This window comes from Henckelia pumila, chromosome 2 (genome assembly GCF_033568475.1).
Source record: "Henckelia pumila isolate YLH828 chromosome 2, ASM3356847v2, whole genome shotgun sequence".
Lineage (NCBI taxonomy): Eukaryota > Viridiplantae > Streptophyta > Magnoliopsida > Lamiales > Gesneriaceae > Henckelia > Henckelia pumila.
Window position 1 is genome coordinate 177,004,885 of NC_133121.1, and position 15,597 is coordinate 177,020,481.

The 15,597-nt window shown below is 36.5% G+C and overlaps 2 protein-coding genes across 5 annotated transcripts; both read right to left on the bottom strand.

Moving 5' to 3' along the window:
• Window positions 1-634: 634 nt before the first annotated feature.
• LOC140881457 (pentatricopeptide repeat-containing protein At3g29230) lies at window positions 635-10,207 on the bottom strand. 4 transcript variants are annotated; one of them, XM_073286785.1, is made up of 5 exons: window positions 10,044-10,207; window positions 4,326-4,436; window positions 1,419-3,503; window positions 1,126-1,300; window positions 635-975 (listed from the first exon to the last, which is right to left on the bottom strand). In XM_073286785.1, the coding sequence occupies exons 2-3, from the start codon at window positions 4,383-4,385 to the stop codon at window positions 1,716-1,718; spliced, it is 1,848 nt and encodes a 615-aa protein (XP_073142886.1). In that variant the 5' UTR covers window positions 4,386-4,436; window positions 10,044-10,207; the 3' UTR covers window positions 635-975; window positions 1,126-1,300; window positions 1,419-1,715. The 4 variants fall into 4 exon arrangements, with proteins under 4 accessions (XP_073142886.1, XP_073142885.1, XP_073142884.1 ...); XM_073286784.1 differs by having other exon boundaries at window positions 635-980; XM_073286783.1 differs by having other exon boundaries at window positions 635-1,300.
• Window positions 10,208-10,629: 422 nt separating this feature from the next.
• LOC140877785 (phytochrome-associated serine/threonine-protein phosphatase) lies at window positions 10,630-14,899 on the bottom strand. The gene is made up of 10 exons (XM_073281362.1): window positions 14,613-14,899; window positions 14,042-14,188; window positions 13,894-13,961; window positions 12,972-13,029; window positions 12,594-12,704; window positions 12,195-12,245; window positions 11,840-11,983; window positions 11,586-11,681; window positions 11,416-11,487; window positions 10,630-11,035 (listed from the first exon to the last, which is right to left on the bottom strand). Exons 1-10 carry the CDS (start codon window positions 14,691-14,693, stop codon window positions 10,952-10,954), a joined length of 912 nt encoding a protein of 303 aa, XP_073137463.1. The 5' UTR covers window positions 14,694-14,899; the 3' UTR covers window positions 10,630-10,951.
• Between the last annotated feature and the right edge of the window lie 698 nt (window positions 14,900-15,597).

Sequence of the window (15,597 nt, forward strand, 5' to 3'; positions counted from 1 at the left end):
AACATTAGTTTTGGTATTAAGTCTTTTAAAATACAAAACTAGACCAAGACAAAACTGAAAAATATATTCAAGTCAACTAACCACAAGCTTAACTGACCTTACAAAACTGGACTTACAAGACTAGACTAGACAACTGGACTGGTCAAAGGATCATAAGTGGAAACAGTTGAGTAAATAACATAGACAAATCACGACTGACTCAACACCTTGAAGTATTTTAATAATTCAATAACCCTTGATTGATCATATTATATGGATGAATTTTACCCTAAAGGGATGAGCTTGATGAGGTATGCATATGCTCTGTTTTTCTCTATAGTAATATATTTTTAATAAAAAGTGTAAATATATGAATTATATTAATTCAAATGAAATTAAGAAGAAAAAAAAAGACAAAGGGAGAAGGAATACATGTTTTTCGTTCACATCTCTTATATTTAATGAGTTTGACATTCATCTATCTCGCATGCTATATTTTCCACACTTAATAAGAAAGTAATAACCACATGCTATGTTTCTCCAAAAAAAAAAAAAAAAACCACATGCTATGAGTGATACTATCACAAAGAAATTCTGGAAGATAAATTCATCTTGCAATCCTTTAATTTATTTATTTATAAATGAAATTTGCATATCAAGAATAAGTACCACTACGAAGAAAAAAATACCATCCATGCTAGAATTCATAAGTGCAAATGTATCCTAAAGCAATACCATCAAATTGAGTATCTTGTGAATACAATTGAGTACAAAAATCATAGAACATAAACTCAAAATTTTCCTAAATGTAGTGGCGATCCAAAGGTCAATGCCATCAAACAATATAGCGCCGTGTGCGGCCCAGACACAATATATTGTACATGGCATGGCTAGAATACAAGCTCTCATGTTCCATAATCCCTCGATTCATTGTTTTGAAGCCACTTCAACGTACTGGTTAACATAGAAAACTTGATTCCCAACCGATTCCGAACCCTGAACTAGAGATCATTGCTAAATGAACGTTCCAGAAGAGATCATTTTCAATCAAAAGTTCAAAACGCATCTCTTGTACGTCTGAACATCGTAGAATCTACATAAAGAAAATGTGGTAAATGCTTCCAGCCCACTCATCACTTAATTTACCTGTTGTCCGGGATTTGAACATCAGCATTCTACAATGGGCGACTGAAGAGAAACACTCCAAAGAGAGATAACTTGCAAACCAAAAGAGAAGGTCATGTTAAGGATGAAGGACTGATCAAATGAAGCCTCCCGTTTGGTGCTATAATATGGTGGATCGAAGCGCATACATTCATACCTTGCACATGTACAGAAGCTAGATTTCAGCACTTGAATATATGTTTTCCATACGTAAACTTCATTCAATCTGTAAAATTCTAACACAAAATGAATGTTTCATAGCTGCAAATTCATACCTGGTCAAATACCCTCCGAGGACACGAAGTGCGAGGACTTTCAGATCCACATCAAGAGTATATATCTTAAGGACAGCCAAAGTTTCTAGATGAAAAACATCTGGAATTCAAGACTTTTAAGATACTGACTTAGTCAGATGATCTTGCACTATATTCTCTGGTTTTGAGAGAAATCTGACAAGATTTAGAAACAAGCCAGTCTGCAGAATTCCTACTGGGAAGATATAAGGGCTCTGAGGACATCTAGTGCAAGGACTTTCAGCTCTACATGAGTTTATCTGGGACACAACACAGGTTTTAGACACAAGCATCTGGTGCATAATCAATCTTTTTAATATGCTGGCTCAGCGCATCGACGAACTGGTATATGCTGTTTGATTCAGGGTGAGTCACATCCATAATAGTGAATTCATGAAATCTATCATCCAACTCTATCGAACTAACTCCAGATGGATTTTTGTCGTCTGCCTTTCGCATCTGCATTCTTGTGTTTGAGACATTTCCCCAATTTCCAGATGCGGCATATATATTTGACAACAGCGAAAAATTTCCCGCATTAACTGGCTCGAGTTTCAATAATTGATTGAGTACCTTCTCGGCAAGGAATGCATCACTCTGCATTCGACAAGCACCTAACAGAGAACCCCAAATAACAACATTTGGTTCAAATGGCATGTCATGCACAAGCCGAAAAGCTTCACTTAGACACCCACCACGACCTAAAAGGTCAATTAAGCAACCATAATGCTGAATCTCAGGAACAATCCCAAAATCTTTTTCCATGCCATAAAAATAACAAATCCCCTCCTTGACCATACCGGCGTGACTACAAGCAGATAAGACACCAACAAATGTCACTTTATCTGGTGTACACCCCTCTTGCTTCATCCTAGCAAAAATCTGAAGAGCCTTCCTTTCATATCCATGCATTGCCAGTCCATGGATCATGGCGTTCCAGGTTACTACATCTTTTCTTTCCATCGCATTAAAAACACCCCATGCCTTGTTCAAGCTGCCACACTTTCCATACATGTCAATCAAGGCATTACTCACCACGACACTACACTTATGCCTACTCTTTATTATAGACTGATGAACCCTCTTCCCTAAACCTACCGAACCAGATTCTGCACAAGCAGATAAAATACTAACAAAAGTTCCATCATCCAAATTGAACCCTCCCTCCACCATTCTATCATACAACTTTATTGCCTCCTTCAAAAACCCCATTTCAGCATATCCAGATATGATTATTGTCCAAGGAACGGAATTTTTCACTGGCATTTTATCAAACAAAACCCTAGCCATTTCGAGATCACCCAGTTTTGCATAGCCTGATATAACAGTAGACCATGAGATTACATCCCTCAATGGCATCCTCTCAAAGAGCGCAAATGCCTCGTTCATCTTTCCAGCCTTCACATACCCATCCAATATCGTGTTCCAACTCACCTTATCTCTCTGTGGCATTTCGTCAAACATATTCTTAGCTTCACTCAACCTACCTGTCCTCACAAGCCCATTAATCATCGAATTATAGGTAACGACATCCTTCTCATCCATTGCATCAAACACATTCCTGGCCGCTCTAATACCCACTATTCCACACTTCGAGTATGCATCAATCAATGAATTACATACAAATAAATCCAAATAAAGATTGAGTTTTTCCACATGGGCATGTATCATTCTCACACATTCAAACCGTGAACATGCCTTCAGAAGAAAAAGATAAGTCCAGCTGTCTGGAGAAATTCCAGATCTCAGCATTTCACTGAAAACATCAAAAGCTTTCAATGAATCAGAATTTCGTAAATGAGCTTTGATTAAAGTATTACATAAACGAGCATCTGGGCAAGGAACTTGATCGAACACATTGATGGCCAACCCCGTTTGGCAGCAAAGTGAAAAGGCTGAGATAAGTTTCGGAGCCACAAAGGGATCTATATGAAGATTATATTTGTAAATAAGAGCATGGAGTTGTTTTAGTTCGTTGATGTTTGTGCATTTGTCGAGGTCTGCGAGTTGCTGCTCAAAAAGCCTTCGTTTGGAGAAAAATGCCGGAGCTCGAACCGGGACAGGCATCTGCATTTTGTGGTGTTCAGTGAGCAAACGTGTGCCAAAAATGGAAATAGACCAAAAACAAACTTAGCAAGGGATTGTGTTTCTGAACATGAAAGTCCATTGCTCTATCCATGACCAATTCCCAAAATAATTTTCAAATTACATATCTAAAGTTAAATTATGTTCTTTTCATATGTTACATATGGTGCATTGCACTTTTCCTTCCTATGTAACTGAAAAATACGATTGATATATTATCTCTGATATTTTTAAAAGAGAGGCAACATCATGTTAGTTTCTATTTACAAGTGGTTTTACCAATAACAAAGTGCTTTTTCAAAGTCAGCCCCCCACAATGCAACCAATCTAACGTCGAGAAGAGGTTTAGATGTAAATTAACACTGCCCAGTGACTAGATTTTTTTCGGTAACATACTCGAAGGTGAAACTACTGGCATAAGAATAGGGCTTAAAAAGATTCTTCAAACATAGTTGAAAAAAATTAGCTGACCACCTAATTACAATAAATAAACTCATATATACACTTCAAATTCAATTAATAAGTTAATCACTGGGGCTGGAGCAAGACAGCCATCTAAATTTCTAACAAGCCTGGAACTCTTTTACAACAAATCAAAAGCTAAAGACCCGTAAGGGTTCAGTCTGCTGAAAATAAACCAAATAAATAAATACACTTGATGTTCCTGTCAAGACGTATTAAAGAAAAGAAATTCAGACGCAATAAAGAGAGGAAAGCAGAGAAAAGAAAAAAGAAAATCATGTAGCAGATACCATATCATGAGTGACAATAAAAATTGTTACAGAAGATAAGAATAGTGTTTACCTTGAGTGCTTCCTTGAGAATGGGTGGTTGAATGGTATTGGGATTGAAGAAACACGCCATAACACAAAACTCACGGCACTTAGCTAAGGAATCACTCCTTCTCGAACAATGCTGATTGGAGGTGAATATTAAATGTTTTCACATTGACGCAGTAGCATTTTGACAACAACAACAAAGATAATAACAAAACTAAAATGGAGTAGATTAATTACAAATGAGTAGCTAAAGTGGACTGGAGATAATCATGCTGAAAAAGGGGGGGAGGAAGGGGAAGGCGAATTTGACTAACTGAGTCAGAGCATGCTGATAACTCCACAAGAAATTCTGCTAGCAACATCATATACTATCAGTCAGCATCTAATTCGAGGGTCGATTCCGAACACTACATTAAATGCCTTCAACATAACATCATCAAAATACAAAAAACACGAGCAGCTTCCCATTTCTAATCAAACCAGTATAAACCGTTCTATTATGATAGAATGCCACGATTAAAAAAAAAAAATTGCTAAATGTTGAAGAAAAGAAAAGACTTGGATTCCAATATTTCTGAATATTTGGAGATATATTAACTGTATATATTATATATATAATTGATTCAGTCAATATTGTAAAATAGGAAAATAGTTTAGATTGATTTCTTTCCTTCTATTAGAGATTTGTGCATGTATAAATAAGAACCATTGTAAAGAATTAAATATGAAACAAAATAATTTCTTCTCTGCTACAATCTTCATGGTATCAAAGCCACCCTAAACGAGAACACAGCCCCACCCATAGTTTCTGCCCCTTTTTTCCACTAATTAACCATGTCTGAAGAATCCTCCGTGTCTACTCCTCCTAGATTGACCCAGTTAAATACTCAGCCTCTGACATCCAATACCGACTCCCATTCTGTTCAGATCACTAACATTCGCCTTAATGGTGACAATTTTCTAAGGTGGTCTCAATCTGTGCGAATGTATATCAGAGGTAGGGGGAAAATTGGGTTTCTTATAGGAGATAAAAAAATGCCAGCTTCGGAGGATCCTTCATACGCGATCTGGGATGCAGAAAATTCGATGGTGATGACCTGGCTTGTGAACTCCATGGATGAAGATATTAGCTCCAACTACATGTGTTATTCTACAGCGCAAGAACTCTGGGAAAATGTGAGTCAAATGTACTCTGACTAAGGAAATCAATCTCAAGTTTATGAGTTGACGAAAAAACTTGGTCAGATCCGGCAAGGAGAAGACTCGGTCACCAAGTATTTCAATTCCTTAAAGCGCATTTGGCAAGACTTGGATCTGTTCAATGATTATGAATGGAAGTCCACCGAAGATGCTAAACATTACAAAACGATTGTTGAGGCTCATCGGATCTACAAATTCCTTGCTGGCCTCAACGAGGAATTTGATGAAGTGCGAGGGAGGATCATTGGTCGGAGTCCGCTTCCTCTAATTGGTGAGGTGTTCGCTGAGGTTCGAAGAGAAGAGAGCCGAAGACACGTTATGCTGGGAAAGAAGAATATTAATGGGCCTGTTGAAGGTTCAGCCCTTACTTTAGGCCCAGTTGAAGGTTCAGCCCTTGCTGCCACTAATAAATCAATAAACTTTCGACGGAAACCCGACGAAAAGCTGAAGGTCTGGTGTGATGTCTGTGAAAGATCATATCAAACTTGCTGGAAAATCCATGGAAAACCAGCAAATTGGAAAAGCAACAAACTTGGTAACAGACACAACCGCGTAATTCCTACTGCCAATGAAGCTGAGACAAGTCCATTTAGCAAAGAACAAATGGATCACCTCCTGAAACTGCTGAAATCCAATTCATTATCTGGTATTCCTAATGTTTCTCAAGCACAAACAGGTAGTGCATTTCATACTCTCTTTTGTAATACCACTCCATGGATTATTGATTCTGGAGCATCAGATCACATGATCTGTTCTTCAAACCTTTTTAGCACTTACTCACCATGTTCTGGTATAGAAAAAATTAGGATCGTAGATGGTAGTTTCTCGTCTATTGCTGGAAAAGGTTTGATAAAATTATCCAAGCACATAGACCTTAAATCTGTTTTGCATGTCCCTAGGTTAACCAGCAACCTTTTGTCGGTCAGTAAACTAACCAAAGAATCTAATTGTCGTGTAATTTTCTTTGATTCCTACTGTCAATTTCAGGACCAGAACTCGGGGAAGATGATTGGCAGTGCTAAGATGACAGATGGACTTTACTATTTTAATGGTGACTTCTCTGGTCATAATAGAGTTCATGCCTTCAGTAGTGTTAGTTCCAATCCTGTATATGAAAAAATAATGTTATGGCATTCGAGGTTAGGACATCCGAGTTTTCCATATCTTAAACACTTGTTTCCTGCTTTATTTCATGGATTGGATTTTTCATCATTTTATTGTGAAAGTTGTGCACTATCTAAGAGTCACCGTGCTACTCATTTACCAAAAGCTTACAAACCTTCAAAACCATTTTATTTAATACACAGTGATGTTTGGGGTCCTTCAAAAGTCACTACTATCTCAAAAAAAAGATGGTTTGTCACATTTATAGATGACCATACCCGTTTGTGTTGGGTATACTTGATGACTGAAAAATCAGATGTCGAAAAACTTTTTAAGGATTTCTACAGCATGGTTGAGACTCAATTTCAAACCAAAATAAATATTTTGCATTCTGATAATGGAACTGAGTATTTTAATGAGAAATTGGGGAGTTTTTTGAAGGAAAAAGGCATCCATCATCAGTCCACTTGTTTGGACACTCCCCAACAAAATGGAATTGCCGAACGGAAAAATAAACATTTACTTGAAGTAGCTCGTGCTATAATGATTTTCATGCATATCCCTAAGTATCTTTGGGGTGAAGCAATTTTACCAGCATGCTATTTGATTAATAAAATGCCTACACGAGTTCTGCCCTATAGCACACCATTAGAATGTTTCAAAAAATTAATTCCATTCTCAAGACTATTCTCTGATTTACCTCTAAAAGTTTTTGGCTGCATTGTTTTTGTCCGTATACCTAACAATAACTACTCTAAAATTGATCCCAGAGCAGAAAAATGTGTTTTTATTGGGTATGCTTCTAATAAAAAGGGATATAAGGGCTATAACCCCCAAACACGAAAAACTTATTTTAGCAAGGATGTCTCATTCTTTGAACATAAACCTTATTTTGCACAAAATTTTCTTCAGGGGGAGATTAACAAGGTAGTAAAAGGAAATTTTTGGGATTTATCCTATTCTTCTAATCCTTTACCAAATGTGATTTCAAGTTCACCTTATACTCATCTCATCCCAATTCATGAAAATCAAAGTCAAGAAAATGAAAATGAAAGTACTGAAGGAAATCCTAAGCATATTGTGCCAAACATTATTGTATCTAATACAAGGGGAGAATCACTTCAACATGGCACAAACAAGCCTGAACCTCGATATTACTACCGGAGAAGACATCATAAAATGGGTACAAGCCAGCCTGTTCATCTTGGTCATGATCAGTCTCGACCTCAGGGAGCTGGACCTCCAAATTCCACAGGTAACTCTGTTATTGATTCTCTTGTACTTCCTAATATTCCCCCTGTCCAAGAACCATCAGATCTTGATATTCCTATAGCCCTTAGGAAAGGAACCCGAACTCAAAAAAACAATCTCAAATATCCTATTGTTGAATACCTTTCGTATAAAAAACTCTCTCATCCTCATAGGGACCTTACCTCAAAGATTTCACACTTGTTTGTCCCAAGAAATATTCAGAAAGCCCTTGATAATCCAAATTGGAAATTGGCAGTGATGGAGGAGATGCATGCTCTTAAAAAAAGTGGTACTTGGGAGTTGGTCGATTTACCTGATGATAAAAAAATAGTGGGTTGTAAGTGGGTGTTTACTGTAAAATGTAAAGCTGATGGAAGCATAGAAAGGTACAAGGCAAGACTTGTTGCAAAAGGGTTCACTCAGACCTACGGAATTGATTACCAAGAAACCTTTGCCCCTGTAGCAAAGATAAACTCTATCAGAATTCTGTTATCCTTGGCTGCAAATCAAAACTGGCCATTACACCAGTTAGATATAAAAAATGCATTCTTAAATGGGGACCTTGACGAGGAGGTGTTTATGAATTTGCCACCTGGATTTGAAGGGAAATTGGGACCAAACAAAGTCTGCAGGTTAAAAAAATCATTATATGGTCTCAAACAATCTCCTAGAGCCTGGTTTGAGAGATATGGAAGAGCCGTGAAGAACTATGGCTACAGTCAAAGCCAAGCTGATCATACCATGTTTTACAAACACGGTAAAGAAGGCAAGACATCAATTTTAATTGTTTATGTTGATGATATTGTCTTGACAGTTAATGATAATGAAGAATTAAGAAGATTAAAAGAAAGACTAGCGGCTGACTTCGAGATTAAGGATTTGGGTGCATTAAAATATTTTCTTGGAATGGAATTTGCCAGGTCCCAAGAAGGAATATTTGTTAATCAACGCAAATATATCCTTGATTTACTTGAAAAGACAGGTTTACTTGGATGGCTTACCATTGAGGCCAATCTTAGGCTACAACCATGTAAAGATGATAAAGTTACAAATAAAGAATAGTATCAAAGACTTGTTGGCAGACTAATCTATTTGTCACATACGCGTCCAGACATAGCATTTGAAGTTAGTATGGTCTCTCAATTCATGCATGCCCCGGGACAAGAACACTTTGATGCAGTCTATAGAATCCTCAAGTATCTAAAAGGTAATCCTGGAAGAGGACTGTTGTTCAAGAATTGTGGGCATTTACAAATTGAAGCCTATACGGACGCTGGTTGGGCTGGGAGCACTATTGATAGACGATCAACCTCTGGCTGCTGCACATTTGTTGGTGGCAACCTCGTTACCTGGCGAAGTAAGAAGCAAAATGTGGTAGCAAGAAGCAGTGCAGAGGCTGAGTTTAGATCAATAGCCCATGGAATTTGTGAAGTATTGTGGATTAAAAGACTACTGGAGGAATTGAAGATCTTTAGTCCTAAACCTTTGAAAGTATACTGTGACAACAAAGCGGCTATTTCCATTTCTCATAATCCTGTGCTTCATGACCGAACCAAGCATATCGAAGTGGACAAACACTTCATCAAGGAGAAGATCGACAATGGATTGATTTGCATGCCTTATGTTCCTACCAGTGAGCAAATTGCAGATGTACTCACCAAGTGCCTTCCGACAAGACAATTTGAAAGATTAATTTGCAAGCTGGGCATGGGCATGGAAGATATTTTCAAACCAGCTTGAGGGGGAGTGTTGAAGAAAAGAAAAGATTTGGATTCCAATATTTCTGAATATTTGGAGATATATTAACTGTATATATTATATATATAATTGATTCAGTCAATATTGTAAAATATGGAAATAGTTTAGATTGATTTCTTTCCTTCTATTACAGATTTGTGCATGTATAAATAAGAACCATTGTAAAGAATTAAATATGAAATAAAATAATTTTTTCTCTGCTACAATCTTCATTAAATGGGAAAACTTAAAAACTAATACGTGGAACTTTTTAAATCAACTTCAAGATAGCAAAAGTCAAGGAGATTACAATTTGCAGCAAGAAAATGCTGGGCCATAAAATACAAACATGAAATGCAGGCAAATAAAGCTGGTGAAATCCACTCTATCAACCGGTGGTCCAACAAAAAAATAAAAAGAAGGGAAAATGGAATTGGGATTGAAAAAGTACCTGATTATGCCTGGACAGCGATGCGTGGAGGCAAGGATGGAGAGAAAAATCGAGGGCCGATTCCGGATTTGTCTGAATGGCGAGAGAATTGAAGATTGGGTGCTGTTATTAATGCACAGAATGGGTTCTCTTACAATTCAACTGAAATTTGGAGCGCTTCTTATCCGATTCTCTTTGTTTCCATATAACGAGACTCGGTTCACTATATTTATAGTCCGTCGAAGGAGCAATTATCTCCTAATCCGTATTTACTCGGGAAACAAATCTAATATTTTTTAAATTAAAAAAAACTATATATTCATTAATTAAATTGAATTGAATTATTCCGTCTACAAAATTAATTTGTCTACAGTCTCGCAAACGTCTGTGTTTTTTTGTTTTTGTTTTTTTTTTTGAATAAGTCTCTGTTTCTTCTTAAACATAAATAGTCGATTTTTTTTTTCATTCGTTCCAAATATACGGTCAAAATTTCATATTTAACTAATATAAGCATATAACGAATTCAATATCAAGAACTCTGAATCTTGGGATACTACGACGTACCCCAAGGGGCATTCATTTTAGGCAAACGAGCATATCCAATTCCAAATAACCAGCTTTCTGTCAATAATGTGTGCAAATTTCTTTTAATCAAGAATCAAGAAAGTGGTTTCATTGTATACAATAAAATTATAAACGAAGACTTCACATGTAATCTGATCTAAAACTGCACACGAAGCTATCTGGATACACAACAAAGAACAAACGATATAAAAGAAAGGAGCTGGGTTGACTCTGGTGGCAACTTTGCGCAGACGGAGGGCCGTTCCTTCAAGCGAATGTACTTCTTTAGTTCCTATTTTAAGCAGGAGACAAGCGTGTTGCACCAATATTGCAGTCCGGGCCTCGAAAGCAAACGATTTCTTCACCTAAAGAAAATACGGGACTCCGGTTCTTGGTCCTCGCATGTGGTTGTTCTCCTCAGTCTCAGTAAAAAACTTCACTTCTCTTTCCTGGGAAGGTAGAAACCGAAAACAGATAAGATTGTATGAATAATACTCAGAAACAATGTTTTCTAGTTTTGGATGCTGTTTGGTTTCAAATATACTATCCATGCCTAACGACCTTGTTGCAAAGGAGACCTTTACTTCAAATGCGAACAACTTATGCCCAACAACGTTTTGACGCACAAGGCATCCTTTTAAATATTTGGTGAGAGTTTTTTCCCCCATCAACCCTAAAAATGATCTCCCAAGGTCATTGAACAAATAATAAATAGGATCTAATTTCACATAGTAAAATATAAGCTAAATTATTCAACATATACACAAATTCACTTTACCGAGACACACACACAGATAAAGAGAACACCACAAGGATACGAGCCTAGTACCATATTTTCATTGAAGCTCAATATTGAAGCAACATTTCCGCACCGGTAACAATAGTTTGGCGCAGACCATACCTGCATGATACACGGACACAATTAAAATTAAAACAGAGGACATTCTTTATTTGAGCATGGGATACACCGTCATCCACGATACAGAGTTGGCAACTCACAGTCACAAGTCCTTTATCTTGAAACATATATTTTAAACCTTCTTGGACAAGTTGGTGGGCCCGACAAACCAAATCAAGTTTGTTAATATGATTGAACTGCAGAAAGCAATAACTATGTTAGCATGACTTCCATACATTGAAATCTGCTAAGCAATCCAAACATCATCGAGTGTTTTGCCATCAAAAGTTCATAACAATCTACTGATCATGTGCAGCTATTTTTGGCCATTTCGTCGGACGTCTCGTTGCCTCACCTCAGATGTAACCCTTGATCCAAAAAGCCAGCCTGCTCCTCGAGGACTGACTGCCCACGTCTCAATATCTTCAGGATCACTCCACATTAAGTCACAGAAGGGCCCTTCATGAGGGATTTCACAATTCCGCTCAATAACACGAATCTGCCAACCAAAACCAAACAAAAAAGAATCTAGCATAACTTACTCACTAACAAAAATTATTGCATACGCATGACATGCTCAACTCCTTATTCTCCTCGGAGAGTATATCGTCACAATCTCATATTATATCTGAGTTTTATCATTCTGTCAATTTTGACATTTCAATGCATATTCACAAAAACAATATTCTCGAAACTGATATTGATCTAACCTGATCAACAGTTCTAATATCTGGGGATAAGCCACCATGCACGCAAAGTACCTGGAATTCCAAAAAGGTAATACTTACTACCACCAGCAAACCATAGGGTGCATGAGAATAACAACAATGCTATTATAAGTGGATCTTCAGAGTATAATAAGCTCTTTACATTCCATTTCAAACAAATTTGAAAACCCTAAAAACTATGCAAAAATGGCACCAATATCTGAAGAAAATAGCAATCCAATGGTTTATTTTTTGCGACTTTCAAGTAATATAATATTTCTCTAGGTAGTTTTTTTCGCGGGGCGGGGAGGGGATGGGGGGGAGGGGTGTGTGTGTGTGTGGAGTGTAAGGCAGCATGGCTGGGGTTTCGGGGGGTTGGCTGGGAGGAGGGTAGAAGCCTACCGTCCCATCTATAATTGCTGACAGAGTTAGATAGTCAAAAACATCTGTGCAGTATCGCCAAGCATTCGCATTCCCATATTTCCTTTGACATTCATCGTAGAATCCATAAACCTGTAAAAACAATCATGTGAAAACCAGTCAACACACAGCAGTTTCCTGTCATGATGAATAATTATCTTGAGTAAAGGCTGTTGTTAGTTGATGCAAGAATCAGTAAATGCCATAATGTGGTCCCGCGATTTCTATCTAAAGAAAACTTATAGTTGTAAATATAAATAAGAATTTCATCGCCAGCATAATACAGTTCTTGTATGAACTTAATCATCAAACCTTGTAATTGTTACAGATAATAATGGCCAAGTTTACAGCGTCAATTACCTGTGTTAGTTGCCTGCTCTCATGATTTCCACGTAGAAGAGTTATGTTAGCTGGGTATCTGGTAGCAAAGGAAAAAGGATGAAAATAACTATCCAACTGGAGGAAAAATATGAGCTCAAAACCATCTAAATTTACTTAAAGGCTTCTGGCTATCATCGAGCTCAAAAAATAGAGTCCAAAGTGGTTGGTAATCCAAGAAGTCAATTTAAATATTGCAGTAAGACAAAACAGAAAGGGTGCAGAATTCTATTAACTACAAAGACATGTTGAACAGAGGTTTCCAGATATCCCTAATAGTGTTTTGTTAACTAAGGTCACAACAACAATAACTTGAGGAAGTTGCTTTCAATAAAAGGAAGAATTCCAGTTTGAGTTATATATTTGAAAAACCATGTATTTAATTTCTTGAATACCAAGCACAGTAATCAATATCAGCCAACAGGTCAACTTTGAATATCCCAAAGGTTTCAAAAACCACAATGATGTTGACATGTGTTCCTGAAAAGTTCTATATTGCCAATGAGCCCTTGGCCCAATGGTTAAGGGTGAGGCCCTGAGACCAATTGGTCTCTGGTTCGATTCCCGCTGATGGCGGGTAGGTTTCCCAATTTATTTAGGTAGATTTAAGTAGTTTCATCGCTCGAGATAAGCAAGTCTCGAGTCCATGCTCAAGTCCCGTCGGTTGTGCGGGCAGTTTCATTCCATTGTTGTATCGTGCAGTTGTAATATTGATGAAATATTGTACATGTACTCTCCAAAAAAAAAAAGTTCTATATTAAATCAAGTGAGCCAAATGCATAGCTAGATGATTTCGTAGAAACAGCAAAGCAATCTTATCAAAAAAGGTGGTGAATAAACTAGCAAGCAGATTAACAAATGCATATATGATCTTAACAGTTAAATCTCCCAGTATTTTACGCACCTTGCTTTGAGAAGCAAAAGAATCGTGAAAACTTCTAGACTATTATAACCACGATCAACAAAATCTCCCTGCCAATAAAATGCAGTAAGCAAAAGTTGGGAAGAAATTGACATATTGCTAAAAAACTTTTTAAGCTTCGATGGCTTACCATAAATATGTAATTTGTTTCTGGTACATGACCTCCAGTTTGGAAAAGTTTCATTAAATCATGAAACTGCCCATGGATATCCCCACAAACAGTAACTGGACTATTGACTGGTTGAACATTTGACTCCTCGATCAATATCTCCTTCACCTGGAAAAGGCACGTGCAGCTTAAGTTAAACAAAACTTGTATAACCACTCACAGCCCAACACAATACATAGTAGGAGTTTTGAGCAACTTATGAATCAGCACGAATCTTAAGTTTGAGAGAAGCAATGCACATCTCAAACGACCTTCTCAGATACAATGCACGATAACCAATTACCGAATTACTATATCCCGAACTACACTGTTTAACAACTTCCAACGAGAACGCTAGACAACAAAAGGCAAAACCTAACCACAAAAACCTAAATGCGAAGCTATTCGAAAATGAAAACCCAGCTCCCGATTCTCCCCCTTCCTTTCAGAAATAATTTCTTCAAAGCTTCCGGTTAATAAATAAGGGAAGAAAAACAATTCACCGCAAACCAAAAAAAAAAAAAATCTGAAAAACAGAAACTTTAAAACGTACGTATTCGCAGAGAAGTTGAAGCTCATCCTCAGACAAGTGCTGACCATCTTTCACCTTTGCTATCCACTGGTCCAAATCCATTCCCTTCTCTTTGTATTGCAGTCAATTAACAACTGCAGGAATATAAATACACAATGTGAATGTATGTATCGAATAAATCTAGCAGTAATCGATGTACAGCTAGGTGACAGAAGGTGCCGGGCAGGGGGGTAAGGAGGCGATCGGCGGCGGGCGGAGGAAATGGTGGAGTCGGAGAATGTATTCACTAGAACTAGTTAGGGGTCTGTTTGTCAGCTAATCATACAAGCTATTTATTTATTTTTCAGTTATTTAATTTAAGGGAAAATTTTCATAAATAATTGAAATTTTGATATTACCATATATTAATAATATGTCAAAAAAATAATATGTCAAATTTCACTATTTTTATTTTTCAAAATTATACTCGTAAGAAAATAGAAACTATAAAATAATTATAAAAATATCTCAAATTTTATCTAAATATAACCATAACAAGTCACAAAAACTTCAAGAAAAACCCAAATTATATAATAATATAAAACTATCTCAATTTTAATCAAACGTCTCAATTTTAACTAAAATAGCCTAACAAAATGACAAAAACTTCAATAGACCGTCTTATTAATTAATTTTGTAAAATAAATTTGATCTAATATAACTTATAAAAAATATTATTTTTTGTATTGAAAATATTATTTTTCAATTTTTATTATAGATACGACTCACGAGTCGACTTATGAATATTTGTTTCAGTCTTATATAAATTTAAATATCAATATGACATGATCTAAAAATTATTATAAAGATCATATTATAAAGTTTGAAATATCAAATTATTCTATTTAAATAATTATTCTAGTTACATCTTTTAAGTCTTAGAAAAGTAGTTTTTGCTAAATAAATAATGTTCCGTATGATTTCTTACGTATATATTATATTATTAAATTCAAGAGACTTTTGTACC

Bases quoted from the DNA above. Each gene is read 5' to 3' on its own strand.
- LOC140881457 (XM_073286785.1), bottom strand. From the start codon at position 4,385: ATGGCGTGTTTCTTCAATCCCAATACCATTCAACCACCCATTCTCAAG. The intron at 3,504-4,325 runs GTAAACACTATT...CACAAAATGCAG, and splicing joins TTCTCAAGGAAGCACTCAAG to ATGCCTGTCCCGGTTCGAGC.
- LOC140877785 (XM_073281362.1), bottom strand. From the start codon at position 14,693: ATGGATTTGGACCAGTGGATAGCAAAGGTGAAAGATGGTCAGCACTTG. The intron at 11,984-12,194 runs GTTAGATCAATA...TTTGGTTGGCAG, and splicing joins ATATTAGAACTGTTGATCAG to ATTCGTGTTATTGAGCGGAA. The intron at 11,036-11,415 runs GTACTAGGCTCG...CTACCTTCCCAG, and splicing joins TGAGCTTCAATGAAAATATG to GAAAGAGAAGTGAAGTTTTT.